General features: G+C 37.7%; 1 protein-coding gene across 1 annotated transcript in view; it reads right to left on the bottom strand.

The window, feature by feature from the left end:
* NDUFS4 (NADH:ubiquinone oxidoreductase subunit S4) overlaps positions 1-20,180 on the bottom strand; it is a 111,098-nt gene extending 90,918 nt beyond the window's left edge. Inside the window, exon 1 of the mRNA XM_047729802.1 lies at positions 20,031-20,180. Coding sequence (XP_047585758.1) covers positions 20,031-20,128 — 98 coding nt within the window. The 5' untranslated portion in view covers positions 20,129-20,180. The remainder of the gene's footprint in view (positions 1-20,030) is intronic.
* Between the last annotated feature and the right edge of the window lie 677 nt (positions 20,181-20,857).

The following is a 20,857-nucleotide window of genomic DNA, read 5'->3' as shown; positions in this document are numbered from 1 at the left end:
AGAGATCCACTGTGATTACATTGGGCTCACCAGGATTATCTCCCATCTCAAGATCCTCAACTTAATCCTATCTACAAAGTCCCTTTTGCCATCTAATGTAACATTTCACAGGTTCTGAGAGTTAGGAGATAGATATATTTGGGGAGAAGGAACAACTGTTTAGCCTACCACACAGTGTGCAAAGAATTAAGGTATTAGTAATTCTCTAGTTCTTAAACTGGATGATGGGCCCACATGAATTCATTGTGTCATTATGTTTCCTAACGTATATATGTTAGATATAGTCAAGTGCATATAAAATATTATATAATATAAATTATTTTTAAAAGTATAAAGATCTATTAAATCAAATGAGAAATGCTGAAGGCTCAAGGAATGGGCAAAAGATGATGGGACATTCAAAGGTAACTGAGAAGGAGGAAAGCCAAAGTATAAGACAAAGGAAGAATCTTTCAATAATCAGAAAGTCATCTCTTTGGATTGCAACGGTCACATAAAATAAGGACTGAGATGAGCTTATTAATTTAGCAACAGGGTCATTGTCGACCTTGATGAAAGCTATTTCAGTGGAATGGTGGATGCCAAAATTAGACTGCATTGAGCTGAAGAGTGCATGGGAGGTCACAATCTGGAAAAAGCCAGGTGCAGATAATTCTTTTATATACTCATAAATAAAATACTGTAAATAAACAAAATCCAGTTTGCTCTCATAATCCAGGAAGAACTAGAATCCAGGTAAGACTTGTGAAAGGAAAAAAGAATGGTGAGGAAGGAACAGAAAGGGAAGAAAAAAGCCACAGAAGAAAAGAATAATGGTAACGTTATTGTTACAATTTATCAGGCACTTAGCATACACCAGGCACTGCCCTAAGCACTTCATACACTTTATAAAAGTGATTATGATGTCCATTTTATAAAACGGAAAACAGGCACAAGGTAGGTAGGCAAAGAGCTAGAAAGTGGCATAGGTAGAACATGTACTCCTAACTGCCATGTTGGACTGAAATGTTTGACTGGACTGGTAAATGAAGTAAAGTAGAATAGTTCAAATATGAGGCTAAGAATATAGCCTGGCAGCATGGCTAATATCAGGAGTTAATACATCTGTATTTGGAAAGCAGTTTTTCCTGTAGTTTGGGTCAAGGACACTAGCAAGAGTTTATTAAGGGGACTGGCCAAATTAACAGTCTGAACTTGGAAGTCAAAAGGAAAATTTGAGACCAAAATAAAAACTTGAGCCCTAATGAGAGGTCACCTACAAGCAGTAACTAAGATGTACTTAAACCATGAACTTCATCAGCAACAGAATAACCATACTTTAAGTCTCAGGGGAAGAGGAAACTGAATCTGTAAAATAACCTCAGATGCAAGTTACATCCATTCCAGAACCAACTATGCATTAAAGTGGTAACTGAAACACATTAGTAAGATAGAAGACAAAGCAACCACCATATTAACAGTCAAAGATGAAAATGGAACAGGAGCAAGAGCTTAAAATGCAGCTGTAGGAAAAAAATTTTAACTATCTTTGAATCATTAAGGCAGTATCAGTGAAAATATATGCTCAACCCAGAGTATGAGATCATGTAAGTCACCAGCCACTAGCCTTATCTGTTGATATTCTCAAATTCAAAAGAAAATCTGTAAATTGATCTTTGATTGTCAGTCTTGAATGTCAACTACCTAGTACATAGTTCAGCAGTATTGTGCCATCATGAATTCCTTAAACATGGTATTTTACAGAATAAACCATCTCTTTCCTAAAGAACTTCTATTATTATTTAGTTGAGTTGTAAGACCTCAGTTTCCCAATTCTTTGTCATGTCCTTCAGAGTACTGGTGAATAAAGCAAATTCTAATAAATGTGAATTATTTACAAGCCTAGGAATAAACTACAATTGTCAACAGACCACCTAAAATGAGATCATTCATTTTCACAACACATAAAGCAATTACTTCAGTGCTCAATAAATAATAGGTACTAGAATTCTTACTATTAGCACCCTCGGCCAAAAAATCGGTTATAGAGACCCTTGAGTTATAAGAAAACCTATAACAAATACCTTCGGTGCTCATGTCACAAACGCTGCCCATCAGTCATTTGCCACAGCTACAGAAACTCAGACTCAAGTTATCTACCAACATTCCATGTCGAGTGAACCCATAAACCTCAGGTCTTCAGGAGCAGAAGTATAGCTCAAAGTATGGAAGAGTTAATACCTTCCAACCACAGGTAAATGAAAACCAGTGGATAAATGTTCGAGATTTCCATCTTTCAAATGGACAATACCAAGAGGCATTTCTGTGTTTCTCAGGAGGTTCCGGGGGAACTGAGCCTCTTTTGCTTACAGCAACAATTCCAGTATCACGCTTTTTTCTTCCTTGCCTATCTCCCAAACTCCAAACTCCTCACTCTAGTTCCTAGGTCAACTCAAATAAATCACCTACACACATATCCCCGACTCAGGCTCTACTATAAGAAATGCCAATCTAAGACAAGGCCCATCCACAAGACCCAAGAAATGATCATCTAACCTTTGCTTGAATACTTCTATCCTACACATTTATCCTCAAAGCAAATGTTCCAAGAAAATATCAAGGCAGATGTTCCAAGTAAAAGCCTATAGAAATGCAGTCTTTTACAAGTAGAAAAAATATATAAATATTTGCTGAATGAGTGAATAAACTTTAGCAGACAAAATCCCAATGTTCATTAAGAAAAAAGGTAAAAAGGGGCACCTAGGTGGGTCAATCGGTTGTGTCTGACTTTGGCTCAGATCCCAGGGTCCAGAGATTGAGCCCTGTATCATGCTCTACATTTAGCAGGGAGTCTGCTTCTCCCTCTACACCCTCCCTGCTCCTGTGCTCACTTGCTCTCTCTCACATAAATAAATGAAATCATTTTTTTAAAAAAAGAAAAAAGGTAAGAAGTCAGCCTACACAATATATACACAAATTATTTGTTCCCGAAAGATTCCTAAAGATATCTCAATATAAAATACTCCCATTCTTGGGGTGCCTGGGTGGCTCAGTGGGTTAAAGCCTCTGCCTTCGGCTCAGGTCATGATCCCAGAGTCCTGGGATCAAACCCCGAATTGGGCTCTGTGCTCAACAGAGAGCCTGCTTCCCTCTCTCTCTCTGCCTGCTGCTCTTTCTACTTGTGATCTCTCTCTCTGTCAAATAAGTAAATAAAATCTAAAAAAAAAAAATACTCCTATTCTTAATTTTTGTTCAGGAGACCTAGCTTTCATTACAGCCAATTGCCAGAGTTCTTATATATGTAAATATAACAGTTCTTATATATACATTAAGTAGAATTACAAACAATAACATCATTATAGTAAACCCTTGGTCTGTTTAAAAATTCCCCAAGATTTTTATTTTTTATTTTTTAAAATTTTATTGATTTATTTAAGAGAGAAGGCATGAGCGGGAGGGGCAGAGGGAGACAGAGAAGCAAATTTTCCACTGAGCAGGAAGCCAGACACAACCTGGGGCTCTGATCCCAGGGTTCTGGGATCATGATGTGAGCTGATGTGAGCTGAAGGCAGGCAATTAACCAAATGAGCTGCTCAGGTGCCTCTCCCCAAGATTTTTAAAACTTGGTACCAAAGAAAAGGCTTTTTAGTCTCTCCCTGGTGATAAAGATATGAGCTATAAGCCTAAAAAAACTTTCATCAGCTATGATATCTGCCACATAGGAAAAAAACAATCTGAAGTAGTAGCTGTCACTCAAAGAATGACAGAGATAAACTAGAAAGAGCCTGATAGCTGTCTAGCTCTGGTCCCTGAGACAAGTTAGCTGTACCCTTGCCCTTTCCATTGCTTGGTAATATAAACCAATTCCCTCATCTTGCATAAGCTGGTCATTTGAGTTTCTAGGTTTCTGTCACCTGTAACTGAGAAAGGTCTAACACAAGAGCTGGTATAAACAAAACATCTTGTAAGATCTAACACTCTCTACAGAAGGGCTACAAAACATGGGATCCATGAATCCCTTAAAAACAGAATTCTGATTTTATATATGAGTACATATTAAAGTTACTAAAATTTTCATCAGTTACTCAAAATAAATCTGACTACCATATCCTCTAAACAAGTTAAGATTTATTGGTTGATGATCTAAGTCAGTGACTTAATGTATATCTTTGCATATTTATATGGTCAACAAACTTCCATCTTTTATTAAATATCATGGTTTTCAACCAAGGGCACTTGTACTTTGCAACCCTTTCTCTGTCTCATTTCTAAGATTCTGGTATGTTAATTCATCCCTTCCTTCTACAAAAGTTGAGAATCGGTGGTTTAGAATCTATATGAAGAAATTTTTTGAATCATTTTTACATCTCTTAAATCTAATCAGATGTGCTAAAATACAAGAAATATTAGAATTTAGCTTTTAAAAAAATTATCCTAAAATGTCTGGTCCTGGTAAGGTGTAGTAAGCACACTCTACTCTGTCTCTCTCACTGACTGGCAGAATACATAGAACTCAGGAGAGAATACATAGAACAGCTTTCTGAAGACTAAAAAGCAAACAGCATGCAGATCAGGGAGCATCACCAGAATCTGAAGTATCAACCAAAAGTGAGTTTATCATATTTTCCCTCCAGTATCCTTTAATGCAGCTAGAAATTAATGAACTTAATGCAGGTGGAAACCCAGGAGGGAACACTTCTCCAAAAGAATCACTCTGACCCAAGGAGCTAGAAAGACAACTAATGGAAATGAACAAGTGTGGAAATTGCCCTTGTTTTTCTTCTTTTTCCCGTTCTCTCATGCACTGCATGCACAAGCGAAAGGCAATCTCATGGCCACATGGAAACCTGCAAGAGCCAGCATCTGAGGGAAGGAAACCTTCTTCCCCACTTCTCTAAGAAGGTAGGACCAACATATACTGGTTTTTTTTGTTTTGTTTTGTTTTGGTTTTTTCTGTCCCTCCTTAGCCCCTGACTACAGAACAGAGTAACAAGAGCCACATTTTCTGAATGGAAACTGGAAAGGGAAACCCAGGGAACTGGGTTTTCAGAATCTAATGCAAATAAACTAGAAATTGGTTAACAGAAAAATGAGAAGAAAATCTCCAAATACTCGGAAATTAAACAAAACTTCTTTAAATAATTCACACATCAAAGAGGAAGTCTCAAGAGAAATAAGAAAATACTTTAAACTAAATAAAAATAAAATACAACTTATCAAAATTATGGCATGAAACCAAAGCAATTCAAAAGAAAACAGAATATGAGGAAATACTTCCTAGTTCATTTTATGAGTCCAGCATTACCCTGATACCAAATCTAAACAGTTCAAGAAAGCAAGCAAGCAAGCAAACTAACTAACTACAGGCCAATATCCTCCATTAACATAAGGCAAAAATCCTCAACAAAGTATCAACAAATCAAATACAGAAATTACAAACAAAAGGATAACAACAGGACCCACAGGGGTTTTATCCTGAGAATGCAAGGGGGCGCCTGGGTGGCTCAGTGGGTTAAGCCGCTGCCTTGGGCTCAGGTCATGATCTCAGGGTCCTGGAATCGAGTCCCGCATCGGGCTCTCTGCTCAGCAGGGAGCCTGCTTCCCTCTCTCTCTCTCTCTCTCTCTCTCTCTGCCTGCCTCTCCATCTACTTGTGATCTGTCAAATAAATAAATAAAATCTTTAAAAAAAAAAAAAAAGAATGCAAGACTAGTTCAGTATTTGAAAATCAAGCAATATAATGCACAATATTAACTATCTAAAGAAGAAAACCACAGAAATATGTCAATTGATGCAGAAAAGCCATTAGGCTAAACAGAACATCCATTCATGATAAAAACTATTAGCAAACTAGGAATTTCTTAATCTGATAAAAGGCATTTAAAAAAAATGAAGCTAACATTATACTTAATGGTGAAAGACCGAAAGTTTTCCCCTAAGATTGATAAATGGCAAGAACATCTACTTTCACTACTCTTAGTTAACATCTTCTGGGAAGATGAAAAGAAACGACACAGAGACTGCAACAGAAGAAATAAATCGTTCTTATTCACAGACCACATGATTACCTACTTTTAAAAATTCCATAGACTCTACAAAATACTTACAGGACAAATAAATTTAGCAGGGTTACGGGATACAAAGTCATTACACAAAATCAGTCTTATTTTTTTTTTAAAGTAAGCTCTATGCTCAATGTGGGGCTTGAAATCACAACCTCAAGATCCACAGTTGCATGCTCTACTCACTGAGCCAGCCAGGTGCCCTACAATCTCCTATTTCTGCATACAGCAATGTAGTATTAAAAACTGAAAATGTGGGACGCCTGGGTGGCTCAGTTGGTTGGACGACTGCCTTCGGCTCAGGTCATGATCCCGGAGTCCAGGGATCGAGTCCCACATCGGGCTCCCAGCTCCATGGGGAGTCTGCTTCTCCCTCTGACCTTCTCCTCACTCATGCTCTCTCTCACTGTCTCTCTCTCAAATAAATAAATAAAATCTTTAAAAAAAAAAAAAACTGAAAATGTAAAAACAATGCAATAAATAAACAAATAAATAAATAAATATAATGATATCTACCATAGCTCCCCCAAACTGAGATGCTTAGACATAGATCTAACAAAACATCTGTAGGATCTGAACATTCAAATCTAAAATAAAAAAAAATTTTTTTGATGAAGGCAATCAATAAATGAAACACACCATGTTTACAGACTGGGAGACTCAACATAGTAAGAAGGACAATTCTCATCAAATTAATCTATAAATATAAAGCAATACCAATCAAAATCTCAACTGGATTTCTATAGATATTGATAAGCTGATTCTAAAATTTAGAAGGAAAGGAAAAGAAACTAGAATACCTAAAAATTTTTGGAAAAAAAAAGAAATTGCAAAAATCATAATCACTCAATTATAATACACATTTACTACAAAGCTATAGTAATCAAGACTTTGTGGTACTGCCAAAGGGATTTAGATCAATGGAACAGAATGGAGAATACAAAAACAGACACAGACAAATATAACCAAATGATTATTGATAGAGGTGCAAAAGCAATTCAAAGGAAAAAGGATAATCTTTAAGGGTGCCTGCCTGGCTCAGTCAGTAAAGCATGCAACTCTTGATCTTGGGGTTGTAAATTCAAGCTCCATGTTGGATTAGAGATTATTTAAAACCTTTAAAAAAAAAAAAAAAAAAAAGGCAGTCTTTACAATAAATGGTGTTCAACAAGTACACATTCATATGCAAAAAAATTAACCTCAAATTAAACCTCACACTTTATATAAATACTCACTCAAAATGGATCATAGATCTGAACATGAAACATTACTTCAAAACTTTGAGAATACAAAAAAATCTTCATGACCAGGGGTTGGTACCCAACATATAGCTAACTAAGGAAACGCAAGGGTAAACCCTGACACTGCCACAGTCATCTGCTCCTCCTAGGGAATCCCAAGGGGGTTTGCCAACATTATTTCCAAACAAACTCAGATAAACTCATCTCAAGAAAAGTCAGTAACTCAATATACAAAGGTTTGGTAAAGAGAAAGGGAGAAATTTACTTTGGGTGCCAGCAGACAGGGTAGGTGGCAAGCTTGAGCCTTAACAACCAATCTCTCCATCAGCAAGATAAACACCTGGAGTTTTATACAAAGAGTTGGGGGGGGGGGGGGATATGGGCGAAAGAGCAGGCAGAGAGTATGTGATAATTATGAGGGAGAGTCAGTATCTGTTCAGCTCAGGGGCTGGAGACAGAATGGGTAGGGTGTGGTTTTTTAGCCATTCTGTTGCTATCCAGTCTTCTTGGTCTGATGGTTGGAATGCTTAGGTCTTTGCAAAATTTCTCTGTCAATGCCTCAAGAAAGTGCAGTGAGAAATTCAGCTGTTGGGAGTCTACAGCTGAGCAAGAGAGCTCATTGACAGGGTTAGGCAGAGTTCTTAGGATAACCAAAGTACAGTTCATAAAAGAAAAAAAAAAAAACTAGTAAAGTATACTTTATCAAAATTAATACTTTTACTCTATAAGATACCATTAAAAGAATGAAAAGAGGGGCGCCTGGGTGGCTCAGTAGATTAAAGCCTCTGCCTTCGGCTTAGGTCATGATCCCAGGGTCCTGGGATCGAGCCCCATATCGGGCTCTCTGCTCAGCAGGGAACCTGCTTTCCTCTATCTGCCTGCCTCTCTGCCTACTTGTGATCTCTGTCTGTCAAATAAATAAATAAAATCTTTAAAAAAAAAAAAAAGAATGAAAAGAAAAGCTACCGAATGGGGGAAAATATTTACAAACCACATACCTGTCAAAAGGCTTATATTCAGAATATTTTAGGAACTCTCAAAGCTCAACAATAAGAAAACAGTCCGGGGCACATCAGTGGTGCAGTCAATTGGGCATCTTGGATTCCACACGGGTTATGATCTAGGGCTAGGGGTCTTGGGATCTAACCCCACGCAGGGCTCAGCACCGAGTTTCCCTCTCCCTCCATCCCTCCATGTAGCATGCATGAATTCTCTAAAATAAATAAATCTTTAATAATAAAAAGGAAAACATCCCAATTAAAAATGAGCAGAAGATATAAACAAACATTCCCCAATATTCAACATCATTAGCCATCAGGGAAATAGATATAAACCACAATAAGTTACCTATCACAGAAATACAAATCAAAACCACTGGATACCATTTCACACTCACTAGGATGGTTATAATAAAGAAAACAGTAACAAGTGTTAGCAAGGTTGTGAAGACACTGGAACCCTCATTCACTGCTAGTGGGAATATAAAATGATACAACCACTTTGGAAATGTTATAACAGAGTTATAACATAATCCAGCATATTTAATTCTTCTGTATCTCCCCAAAAAAATAAAAACATGTCTACACAAAAACTTGTATATGTTTCATAGGTCATTATTCATAATAGTCAAAAGTGAAAGCAACCCCAATGTCCATCAACTAATGAATAAAATGTGGTATGTCCATACAACAGAATATTATTTTATCAATAAAAAGGAATAAAGTACTGATACACTCTACAACATGGACAAACCTTGAAAACATTATGCTAAGTAAACAAAGCCCATCACAAAAGATCACATGTGATTCCATTTGTATGAAATGGCCAGAGCTGACAAATCTACAGAGACAGAAAGTATATTAGTGGCTACCTATGGCTGGGGAAAGGGAGAAACAGGAACTAACAGTGCGTGGGCATAGACTTTCTTTTTGGGGCCATAAAAATGTTCTAAACTGACAATGAATGGTTGTACAACTCTGTAAATATACTAAAACCATCAAATTTTACTCTATGTGAGTGGATTTTATGACCTACATTATTTTTCAATAAAGTTATTATTTAAAAACCACAATGAAGGGACACCTCAGTGGCTCAGTCAGTTAAGCATCTGACTTTGGCTCAGTTCATGATCTAAGGGTCCTGGGATCGAGTCCATGGAGGGTTCCGCACTCAGTGGGAAGTCTGCTTCTCCCTCTGCTGCCCCTCCCAGCTTGTGCTTTCTCCCTCTTTTTTTCCTCTCTCAAATAAAATCTTTTTTAAAAATGAAATAAAAAAGTGAAAACCAGAATGAAGTTATCATTATACATCTTTTAAAATGGCTAAATTAGGGGCTCCTGGGTGGCTCAGTGGGGTAAGTCTCTGCCTTCCACTCAGGTAATGATCTCAGTCAGGGTCCTGGGATTAATCCCTACATCAGGCTCTCTGCTCAGTGGGGAGCCTGCTTCCCCCTTTCTCTCTGCCTGCCTCTGTACCTACTTGTGATCTTTCTCTCTGTCAAATAAATAAGTAAAAATCTTAAAAAGAAATGGCTAAATTAAAAATACTAACAATATAATGCTAATAAGGATGCAGAGCAACGAAACTTTCATACATCCCTGGTGGAAAAGCAAAATGGTACAACCACTCTAAAAAATGTTTTAGCAGAACATTATAAAGTTAAACATATGTTACCAATGACCCAGGAATCTCCCTCCTGAGTAGCTACTCTAGAGAAATGAAATCATGTTCACATAAACTTCAGTACACAAATGTTTATAGTGACTCTATCTGTAACTGTCAAAACCCAGAAATGATCCAAATGCCCTTCAAGGGGTCAATGGATAAACTGTAGGATACATCCACACAATAAAATATGTACTACTTAGCAATAAAAATAATAGACTACTGATAAACACAACAACTTCCATGAATCTCATTATGCTGAGTGAATGAAACCAATCTTCTCAAGACTGTATTATGGTTCCATTTATATTACAGTCTCAAAATTACAAAACTATGGAGATAAAGTAAAGATAACTTGGGTGCCTGGGTGGCTCAGTCTGTTAAGCACCTGCCTTCAGCTCAGGTCGTGATCCCAAGGTCCTGGGATGGAGTCCTGCATCAAGCTCCGTGATCAGCTGAGAGTCTGCTTCTCTGTCTCCCCCTCCCCGCCGCTCCTGCTCTTTCTACTTTCAAATAAATAAATAAATAAATAAATAAATAAATAAATAAATAATCTTTTTAAAAAAGAAGAGATAACTTACTGCCAGGGATTATAAAAGCTGAGAGGCATAACATGAGGGAGTTTTTTGGGGTGATGAAGTCTTTTGGTATTCTGTATCCTGATTATTGTGGAAACTTTACACAAATCTATACATGTATTAAATTCTAAAAACTAAAAAATTCCAAAAGGAAAAAGTGAATTTTTCTTTATAATTTTATTTTTTTAAAGATTTTATTAATTTATTTGACAGAGCTAGAGAGCACAAGCAGCGAGAGCAGCAGACAGAGAAGGAGAAGCAGGTTCCCTGCTGAACAGGGAGCCCAATGTGGGGCTTGGTCCCAGAACCCTGAGACCATAATTCAAACTAAAATCAGACACTCAACTGACTGAGCCACACAGGTGCCCCTTTTCTTTAAAATTTTAAAGATAAAATTTTATTTATTTTTTAATATTTATTTGTCAGAAAGAGCGAGAGTAAGAGCGAGAGCAAGAGAGAGAGAGAGAGAGAAAGCACAAGCAGGGGAAGCAGCAGGCAGAGTTCAGAGAAGCAGGCTCCCCAGGGAGCAAGGAGCCCAATGCAGGACTCAATCCCAGTATGGTGGGATCATGACCTTAACCAACTGAGCCACCCAGGTATCCCTGAAGATAAAAATTTTTAAATTTCCAACTTAGAGTCAACTTTTTTCTTTAATTCAATTTTAACTCACTAAGTTATCACCTCTGATAATCTCATTAGTTAAAAGTACAATATATAGCTCAAAGATACTGGCAAAATGGAATACATCCTAAGGAGTACCAAGAAATAGTAAAGCATTGGGAAATCTGGTAGTAAATTAAGAAAAGGCTAAACAACAACAACAACAACTGGATATGTTAAGCCTGGAGCATAGACTTATAGGCAAGAATGAGTAATGACAAAGGTTTTCAATTATCCAAAAGGCTGACATATGCATGGGGTTAGAATTTTTCTGTGTAGATATTAGAGGGAAATATCTTTTACCAATGAATCCAAAAGTACAAAGGGTTTTCTAGGGCTTCCCGAAATTCGGCATTTATTCTTCAATTCTTAGACAATCAAGAAGCAGGAAATTCTAGAAATTCTTGCATTAAACAAAAGGTCAGGCAGGATGATCCTACAGTTTTCTCCCAACTCAAACACTGTATGAATCTATGGACTATAACTTCTACAGTTAACCTATTAAAGCAGAAGGCACTGAACATCTAAAAAGGCAACTTTTCCTGTCAAAATATCACCTTTCACTGCATAAAGGTAAACATTACAGAGCACTTTGAGTTACAAATTTTGAAAAAGACTAAATAAATACAAAATCTTAACAAAAGCCATATTGAGGCCTATTTTATTTCCCCAAATCTGATTTATTCTAAGGATATTAAAATTAAACTCAAATTACTAATGCCTAATTAAATATAATTTCATTAGGCTTAAAAGACAGAAGTTATAAATATCAATTTCATGCAAATTTCTATAAGTATAGTGAAGAAATCTCCTGAAAAAGAAGTGTTCTTTCCACACAAAAAGTGGTAGTCCTCAAAAGAGCCAAAACATCTGCATTCACTTTAAAGCTCATCAAGACAGACTGACATTTTTAGGAGAAGCATATGGCTTGCTGAACAGTCATCTAGAACAGGATCTTTTGTCTAGTAAACCCTATTCAAGGACCATTTCCTTATGTATGGAGTGGCTGAATAAAGGAAAGAACATATTTTCAAGTCCTAGAAAACACAAAGAAATAAACTCTTCATCTAGCTTTGTTAAGGATATAGCAAAACATATTACAAAAGCAGCCAGATCTTTACTCTCAGAGACTGTGCTCTCAATATCTGAAACAATTCTAAGAAAACACTGAAACAAAAGAACTCTAGAAAAGCATGCAACTTTCTTAGAGAACTATATCTAGCCAAAGACCACCTCCCTAAAAAAGGCATTTCCATTTTAAAGGATAAAACACTTTCTTCTTAAAACTTAGAAGGGCAGAGTTCAACAGCTGCGCTATATTAAACCTGAGCCCTTTCCAAAAGGAAGAACAAGAGTCTCTAGAGAGCCAGTAACATGGCCTGCTTTCTCCAAAATTATCAAAATGCCTGCTCTGCCTCAAAGGAATATTTCTCCAAGAAAAAGCCTCCATACAGTGCATGGGTAAAAAGCATAAAACTTTAGATTAGGGAATATGCAAAAATGGGAGAATTTTTGTTTGTTTCTGGAAATCTCCAACCTCTCCCCCAAGGAAAAATGCATTTCCTACGTCTTTCAAGATATATAGCATGGAAACTATTTTAAAACACACAAACACAAACAATAATTTTCAGCCCTAGCTTCCCATCAGAATCACCACGGAGCTAAACCTCAACCTAAATTTATTGAACTACTATATACTGGGGCCAAGGCATCTCAATTTTTTATGTACACAACAGGTGATTTTGAGGCACAGCAAGGGTTTAAAAAGCACTAAACTGGAGCAAGATCCCATAAAAGAAGAAATTAAGTCTAATGAGCAAAGGCAAAAAAAAAAAAAAAAAGTCACATTTGACAACTAGCTAGTTCTAAAGAACCTAAGGTTGTATTCACCTTATCAAAATAAGACAACGGAAAGGAAATCTAAAACAGGAATTCTAAATTGCTCTCCTGCCACTATTTAAAAGACAAAAGACTTAAATAAATAGTTTGCTAAGTATCCAAATATTTATGAAAGTCATTGTGAAGGATCTAGCCACTCCATAATTCAGGTACACTAAGGTTCCAGGAGGGTCTTTGGTTACTGTAAACTAAAAAAAAAAAAGTTATAATAAGAGCTCATGTATTATATGTAATTATCTGTCAACCTTAAGAAAGCTCAAGGTTTGTGTTTTTAAGATTTTATTTATTTATTTGACAGATAGAGATCACAAGCAGGCAGAGAGGCAGGCAGAGAGAGGGAGAGAGGAGGAAGCAGGTTCCCCGCTGAGCAGAGAGCCCGAAGTGGGGGCTTGATCCCAGGACCCTGGGATCATGACCTGAGCAGAAGGCAGAGGCTTTAACCCACTGAGCCACCCAGGCGCCCCAAAGCTCAAGGTTTTAATCACAGCAAAATAAATTTCAGCCATCATCAAAGCTTCATTAAGCCAACTTTGTTTTACACAAAATCCTAACAGTTTTACTTGCTTGGTATTCAAACTTATGATAAATAAAAAAGGGTAGTGAAACTGCTAAAGAGAAGCGAACCAGTCAAAGAAGGACACAAAAACACAATTAGAAAGCAGACAAAGAATTCAGAAAGTATAGCAAACACTTGATAGTTTTTAAAGGAATGAGAATACAATAACTTTTTTCTAATGATCACTGTAATAAGAAAAAAAGAAAAACAGGTTCAGTTTACCTTGTTTAATACATGTATCACATGAGTGTTTTTAAGAGGGTAAGAAAGTATAATAATCAAGTCGTATATACAGTTTCTCACCAAAAATCATCACCAAACTTAAGAGAACAAAATCCTTACTACAAAAAATAAAACAAAAAAAACTAATTTCTCAACTGGAGACTCTCACTGTACAAAAGGAACAGTAGAGTGAAAGTAAAGAGTATCAGATAGTTTCTCAAAGATATTTTGCTAAAATAAAAACAGAAGACACCGAGGTTTTAATTTTCTATTATCTCACCTGTATTTCTCACTACTAAAGTCAAGACATTCCTTTAGACTGCTAAACCGGACTATTTCCTAGCAATGTAAATTTTAAAATCTGTTTTCTCATCTGTATGTCTGAAAAATGAGAAAAACAAGAACACCTAAGTTCACAGGATTACTGTGAGAAATACAGAATATGATGCAGGTGAAGTAGTGGCACAGTGGCTAATACACAGTGAGGAATAAATGTCAGCTATTAGTAATTTGTACTCAGAACAAATACCATAAAAATAATTCTCAACTTTCACCAAGGGATTTATTTTAGAAGCATCTCCATTTGAAATTGCCTTATTCTTTATTCATCCCATACCAAGAAAACATGTATTAGAAAGGAATCAAATTGCTCCTTCTTTCTCCATTAGGCCCAATGTAAAATTAACTTTTTAAAAACTTCATGTAAAGTGGCTTGCAGAACACAATCACATTTAGTTGCTATTATTCCAAAAAAGTTATCATGTTCCATGAATACCCTTTCCCAGGTAAATTCATTTCCACCTCTTTTTAAAAATTTGAATATAAGAATCAGGACATTTGTCAAGGAAATTTACGAGTTCAAAAAAATCTGTAAGACAACTTCAATCCAGAAGTATAACACAGTTTTAGGTTAATATCCTAAACTAAGACCACCTCAAGTAATTAGAAAAAAGTACGTCCTGTAGATATTTTATATTCACATTTATGTAGGTTAGTGCTTCCTTGGCTTTCATCGATGAGGCTACTAATAGAAACAGTACCCATGGCTTCCTGTTTCTCCTCACAATCACACATCTCTAAATATGTATTTACTCATCTATGTGATAAACATTTACCTATTACGTGTGTGCCATTACATGGGCGTCATGAAGTATACAAAAATACAAAAAATTTTTTGCAGTCAAAAAAATTTTCCAGCCTTCCAAAAGCCTGTGGCCTCACTACTGATGTATCAGTCCATGTGCTAAAAATTGCTCATTTACAAGTGTGTGTACATGTACATATGTAACAAAAGGATCAGTATAGGTTGTTATGCTGAGGCAACTACCAATCTAAATATCTTTGTAACATACAACAAAGATTTATTTCTTAGTCACTTTATATTTTACACAATCTGTTAAGAACCAGCTTCTAACTTTGCTCTGTGTGCTCTTCATTCCAGGATCTAAGCTAAAAGAAAAAAATCCCACCTAAAATGTCTACCTCAGGGGCACCTGGGTGGCTCAGTGGGTTAAGCCGCTGCCTTCGGCTCAGGTCATGATCTCAGAGTCCTGGGATCGAGCCCGGGCTCTCTGCTCAGCAGGGAGCCTGCTTCCTCCTCTCTCTGCCTGCCTCTCTGCCTGCTTGTGATCTCTCTGTCAAATAAGTAAATAAAATCTTTAAAAAAAAAAAAAAAAAAAGAAGGGGCAAAGTCATAAGGGGAATGTCACAGCAGAGGGAAGAGGTTGTGGTAGGGGGTGGTCTGACACACTACCACTCCAAATAAATGGGGGAACCAACAGGAGGACATGACTTGATCTTGCACATAGGTGGCCCTCTATTCCAGCTAGCAGAACTCTATTCTCATTTCGCCCCCCACCTCCTCCAACAGGTCTCACCCATGAAAAGCCATAAAAAAAAATAATAAAATAAAAAATAAAATGTCTACCTCATAGGCAGAGGGAAAAGAGACATGGTAAAACATAGGACAGGTCCTATAGCTTTTGCCTGACATGGCGTATTATTGCCAGTAACATTACATTGGCCTGAACAAATCACTTGGCTAATGAGGCAGTGATGTATAATCCTGTCACAGGGAACAGAGGCAAGTATTTTAAACAATAACAGCAATTACCACAATATCACAAGATTAAAGAAAAGAAACATAGATATTCAAACCAAAAATAAAAGTAGAGTTTATTTTTTTTTAAAGATTTTATTTATTTATTTGACAGACAGAGATCACAAGTAGGCAGAGAAGCAGGCAGAGAGAGAGGAGGAAGCAGGCTCCCTGCTGAGCAGAGAGCCCGATAGGGGGCTTGATCCCAGGACCCTGGGATCATGACCTGAGCCGAAAGCAGAGGCTTTAACCCACTGAGCCACCCAGGTGCCCCAAAAGTAGAGTTTATTTAGCTAAGATTTACTATGTACCAGACACTGTAATGAATGTATTAAAATATTTAATTCTAAGAAGAATTCAACAAAGATGTCCACTACTGAAGAAAATAGACCAATTACGGGTATTTCTTAATGAGTAAAATAAGCAAAACAATGAAATCTATTAGAAGACATTTTAGTGGAGCCTTTGTGGCTCAGTCAGTTAAACTTCCAACTCAATCTCAGCTCAGGTCTTGATCTCAGGGTCATGAGTTCAAGCCCCACCTTGGACTCAGCACTGGGCATGGAGCCTACTTTAAAAAAAAAAAAAAAAAAGACACTTTAGAGATACTTCAAGCTCACTGAACTTGACTTTGACATGTTTCAAAGAGAGCGAAAGTAGCTGCACTTCAGAGAGTAATTTATCCAGCTTATATGAAATGAAGCCATCAACTGGTTTTATATGTCCTAGATGTTTCTCAAAATGGGCTAAGACAATTTCACAGCAAGGTGTAACATACACAGAACTCTTGTCAACCTTAGGACTGTCATCTTTAGCATATCTTACTCAACGGAGGTTCCTGGAGAACCTCATAACTTCATACTGGCTTCTCTAATGCTGAAAAAGGAAATAGGGCAGCACAAGAGCCAGAGATAGGAGCACAAAAGAAGCCTCCCAAAGGGGCGCCTGGGTGGCTCGGTGGGTTAAGGCCTCTGCCTTCGGCTCATGTCCTGATCCCAGGGTCCTGGGGTGGAGCCCCAGGGCAGGCTCTCTGCTCAGTGAGGAGCCTATTTCTCCCTCCCCCTCTACCTGCAGCTCCCACTCTGACAAATAAATAATCTTTTTTTTTTTTTAACGAGAAATAATGAAACAAGTCTAGGTAAGTATACATGAACAGGTTAAAGAAAACAAAAACAACTGTATCAAGCACAGAGTCCAAAGTATTGCTATTTTGAAACAGTGTACCATTTTACCTAGCTTTTAACCCACTGAGCCACCCAGGCGCCCCTTTACCTAGCTTTTAAATTAAAATCCTAAGTAGTTAAATTTACCCTGGACAATTCCATAGATAAATCCAGGAAAGTAAGAATAAATGTAGGCCACTGACTCAGGTTCCCCCCTCACTCAATCCAGGGAAATGAGAAGCATGTGGAAACGAAGACATTCTAGAGCATGAGCTCAGTAACTAGATCAACTGAATCATCTACACTGTTTAAATAATTTTTCACCCCTATGTATGTTGTTGGGTTTTTTGGTTTGCTCTTGTTTCTTACGGATGTACTATAGTTAATTTGATACAAGCTAACGTAACTGCATCTTTCCTTCTACTCATCTTTCCTCAGTATTTGTTCACTATTCCCCTTCTTACCAACTGCCTGATTCTACTCTCCCTCATTTTATTCAGGTGATCTGAAATGTTACATTATTTGTAAATGTTTTATAAGCATTATAATAAAATGAATTTTAGATTTAAATCATCCAGTTTATTAGTTGTCTTTCCACCCACAAACTTTTCAGATCCTCATTACCTCTGAATCATATCGGAAAGAGAAAACTTAACAATGAAAAGCCAACAATATGTAAAAGAGAAGGGCTATAAATTTGCCTCAAGATGAGATGACCATAAACTCTTTGGGTAAAAAAAAAAAAGTGTTACAGGGGTGCCTGAGTGGCTCAGTGGGTTAAGGCCTCTCTGCCTTTAGCTCGGTCATGATCTCGGGGTCCTGGGATGGAGCCCCGCATCGGGCTCTCTGCTCAGCAGGGAGCCTGCTTCCCCCCCCCCCCTGCCTACTTGTGATCTCTGTCAAATAAATAAATAAAATCTTAAAAAAAAAAAAGGGGGTTACAGAAAGCAAATAAATAAGGACACCTGGCTGGCTTAGTCAGTAGGGCATGCAACTCTTGATCTCAGGATTTTGAGTTCAAGCGCCTTAGTGGGCGTAGAGGTTACTTAAAAATAAAATCTTTAGGAGTGCCCAGGTGGCACACTTGGTTAAGAATCTGACTCTCGGTTTCAGCTCAGGTCGTGATCCCAGTCATGATCGCAGGGTCGTGGAACTGAGCCCTGAAACAGGCTCCAAGCTGAGACTCTTCCTCCTCCTCACTCTGCCCCTCCCCTCTCTGAAATAAATAAATAAAATGGTTTTTAAAAATTAAAAAATAAAATCTTTTTTAAATAGACAAATGTGTCATTTGGCTTGTGTTTAAAATTTGTTTTCCTTAGCAAAGTTTTTTAAAGTGTGAAACAGAGGTTACCATATATAATGTAATATCTTATTTTCAAATCTCTTCTAACACATTTTCAAGCAGAAACTCTTCAAATCTTTATAAGTAGTACTAATTATCATCAGTTTCCAAAATCCAGTATCTTACTTCAACTACAACAATAGCTGACAAAATGGCTGTGACTTAAGCTTAAATATACAGTCATGTCTTAATTAGTCATGCACCAGTGGATCTTTCAAATTTGTTTTGAGTTCTAAGGCTACTATGAATACATTACTTGGGAATGCAAAATTAATCTCCATAATGTCTAGGAGAACAAGAACTAAACTAGATCACCTCTCTTACAGCGTAAGTCAATCAGTGGGGCATTTTACAGAAGCACTTTCCATTCTTCAAGTTCCCCATATATAAAATAGTTAACCACAAATTTGTTTACCTTTCCCTAATCTTAGCATCCTTATTTTCCAAGGACCATATATTATGTATATATCCACTACCGCCTTCAAAGCTTTTCATAAGCCATTGAACCTACCCACAACATCCTCTTCTCCCCACGCCCCCAACACCCACTATTTAAAACCTTAATAAAATCTACGTCTAAAAATCCTTTCTAATTAACTCTAGATCTAACTCTCTGCATTCCCTTTATATCTTAATATAACACTAAATTAAGTAGCGTTTGACTAGGCCAATTTTTTAACCATCCCCATCTGTCCATACAATCTTTCCATGTTATTCTAAGCTCTTAGTGTAATCTCCAGAGCATGCATAAAAATATTCAATATATGCCCTGGTTTCTAATAAGCAGCGAAAATAGCAATAAAACGTAAGTCTTCGCAAATAAAAATACTAGTGTGTGTGTTGTTGTGTTAGTAACATAATGTCAGGAAAATTCGAAAAAAAAAAAAACAGGGAAATCGACAATTAATGCAGCCGGAAAAAAATCACTATCACAAAAACGCTTCAAAGCAGAACAATAATAGCAAAAATCTCTGAAATATTATGAAGCTTTAATAAAATTCTGGACAGGAAACTTGCCGACATTACCACCAGCCTTTAAAAAATTACCTTCCAATATTACTAACAGTGATATGCTCACTAACAATGAATTTCAACCAAGCAGTCTGATGAACAATCTTTCTGTACAGAAACCCACTAACAGCACTTGAAACCGTATTAAGGGAGAGAGGGATCTAACCTTCCAACGAGGAGGCGTGATGGGCAAACAGGTGAAAAAATGGAGAAGTGCGGAAAGTGGGGAGAAAAATCAGACTCCTCCCCTTCTCTGGGGGCTAAAGCTCGGCTAGCAGACCCGGAGACAACCCCACCCCACGGACCCTCTCTCACAGCAAAATCCAAAACCTTCCAAGAAACCATGCGTCCTCCTCCCCCATCCCCGCATTCACGCCCCCACTCGCCTGGCCAGCGCCCCTGAATCGCAGCTAGTCCCAAATCCGCCTGCCCTTTCCAGAGGAAGGGGTCAGCAGAGAACGCTTTCCCCAAGGCCTTCTCCGGGACCCAGGCAGCAGAGAACCCCCGCAAAAATGGAGAGACCCCAGAAGCTTGAAGAAGAAGCCTGACAATCCTGTTACCTGATAGGAACCCTGGAAACGGAAATGGCAGCTACAGCCACTGCCCTTTTCCCCCACAACATTTGCCTCAGCGCCTCTGACATTGAGACCGCCGCCATCTTGCTGCAGGCAAACGCCTGGACGGATCTCCGGAAGGGACAAACTTCCTTCGTTCTCAAGGCTCTGTAACCACAATATAATAGAGTGGGTTTTTGTTTACTTCGCTTGTGTTTGGCGTTTTGTTAAATACTGGAATTTAGAAAAGAGGTGAAAGGTTTGATTGACAGATAAGAAGGAAAATGAATGCAGCAATGCAGCAGTGCATTAAGTGTAAACATTACCTCCACAAATTGTAATCCTTGTTTGTTGTTGGGACTAGTTATTTAATGAAGACACGTCATCCGCCCCGCCCCCCCCGCCCCCCCCCGCCGCCCCCCCCCCGCCCCCCCCCGCCGCCCCCCCCCGCCCCAAACAACCTGGAAAATTTAAACACCTGCAACTCATAATTTTTTCAAAGGACTGATCATTTTTAGCGCTGAGCCCACTGGAAGAGCCAGAGGGCTCTCTGGATTCTTGAGAACCTAAAGTAGTACTTTTCCAAAGTGTTGCCAGATTCAGTATGTAAGCCCTCAGGAAGGACTGTATTCAGTTTGATGTTCTCTAGTTGTAAGGATCATATTTTCCAGTTCGGACACATGGCCTGGAAAAAGGTTATTTTTTTGACATGTGGATTTCAATGAAAAACTAATGGAACACAGTATTTGATATTTACTGTCTTCCCGGTAAATCCTGAACCTGCAATCGTATTCTAAACACCAAAAATATTATTATTGCTTCATAAATATAAA

Source organism: Lutra lutra, chromosome 5 (genome assembly GCF_902655055.1).
Source record: "Lutra lutra chromosome 5, mLutLut1.2, whole genome shotgun sequence".
Classification (NCBI taxonomy): Eukaryota; Metazoa; Chordata; class Mammalia; order Carnivora; family Mustelidae; genus Lutra; species Lutra lutra.
This window is presented reverse-complemented; position numbering and strand designations above follow the sequence as displayed.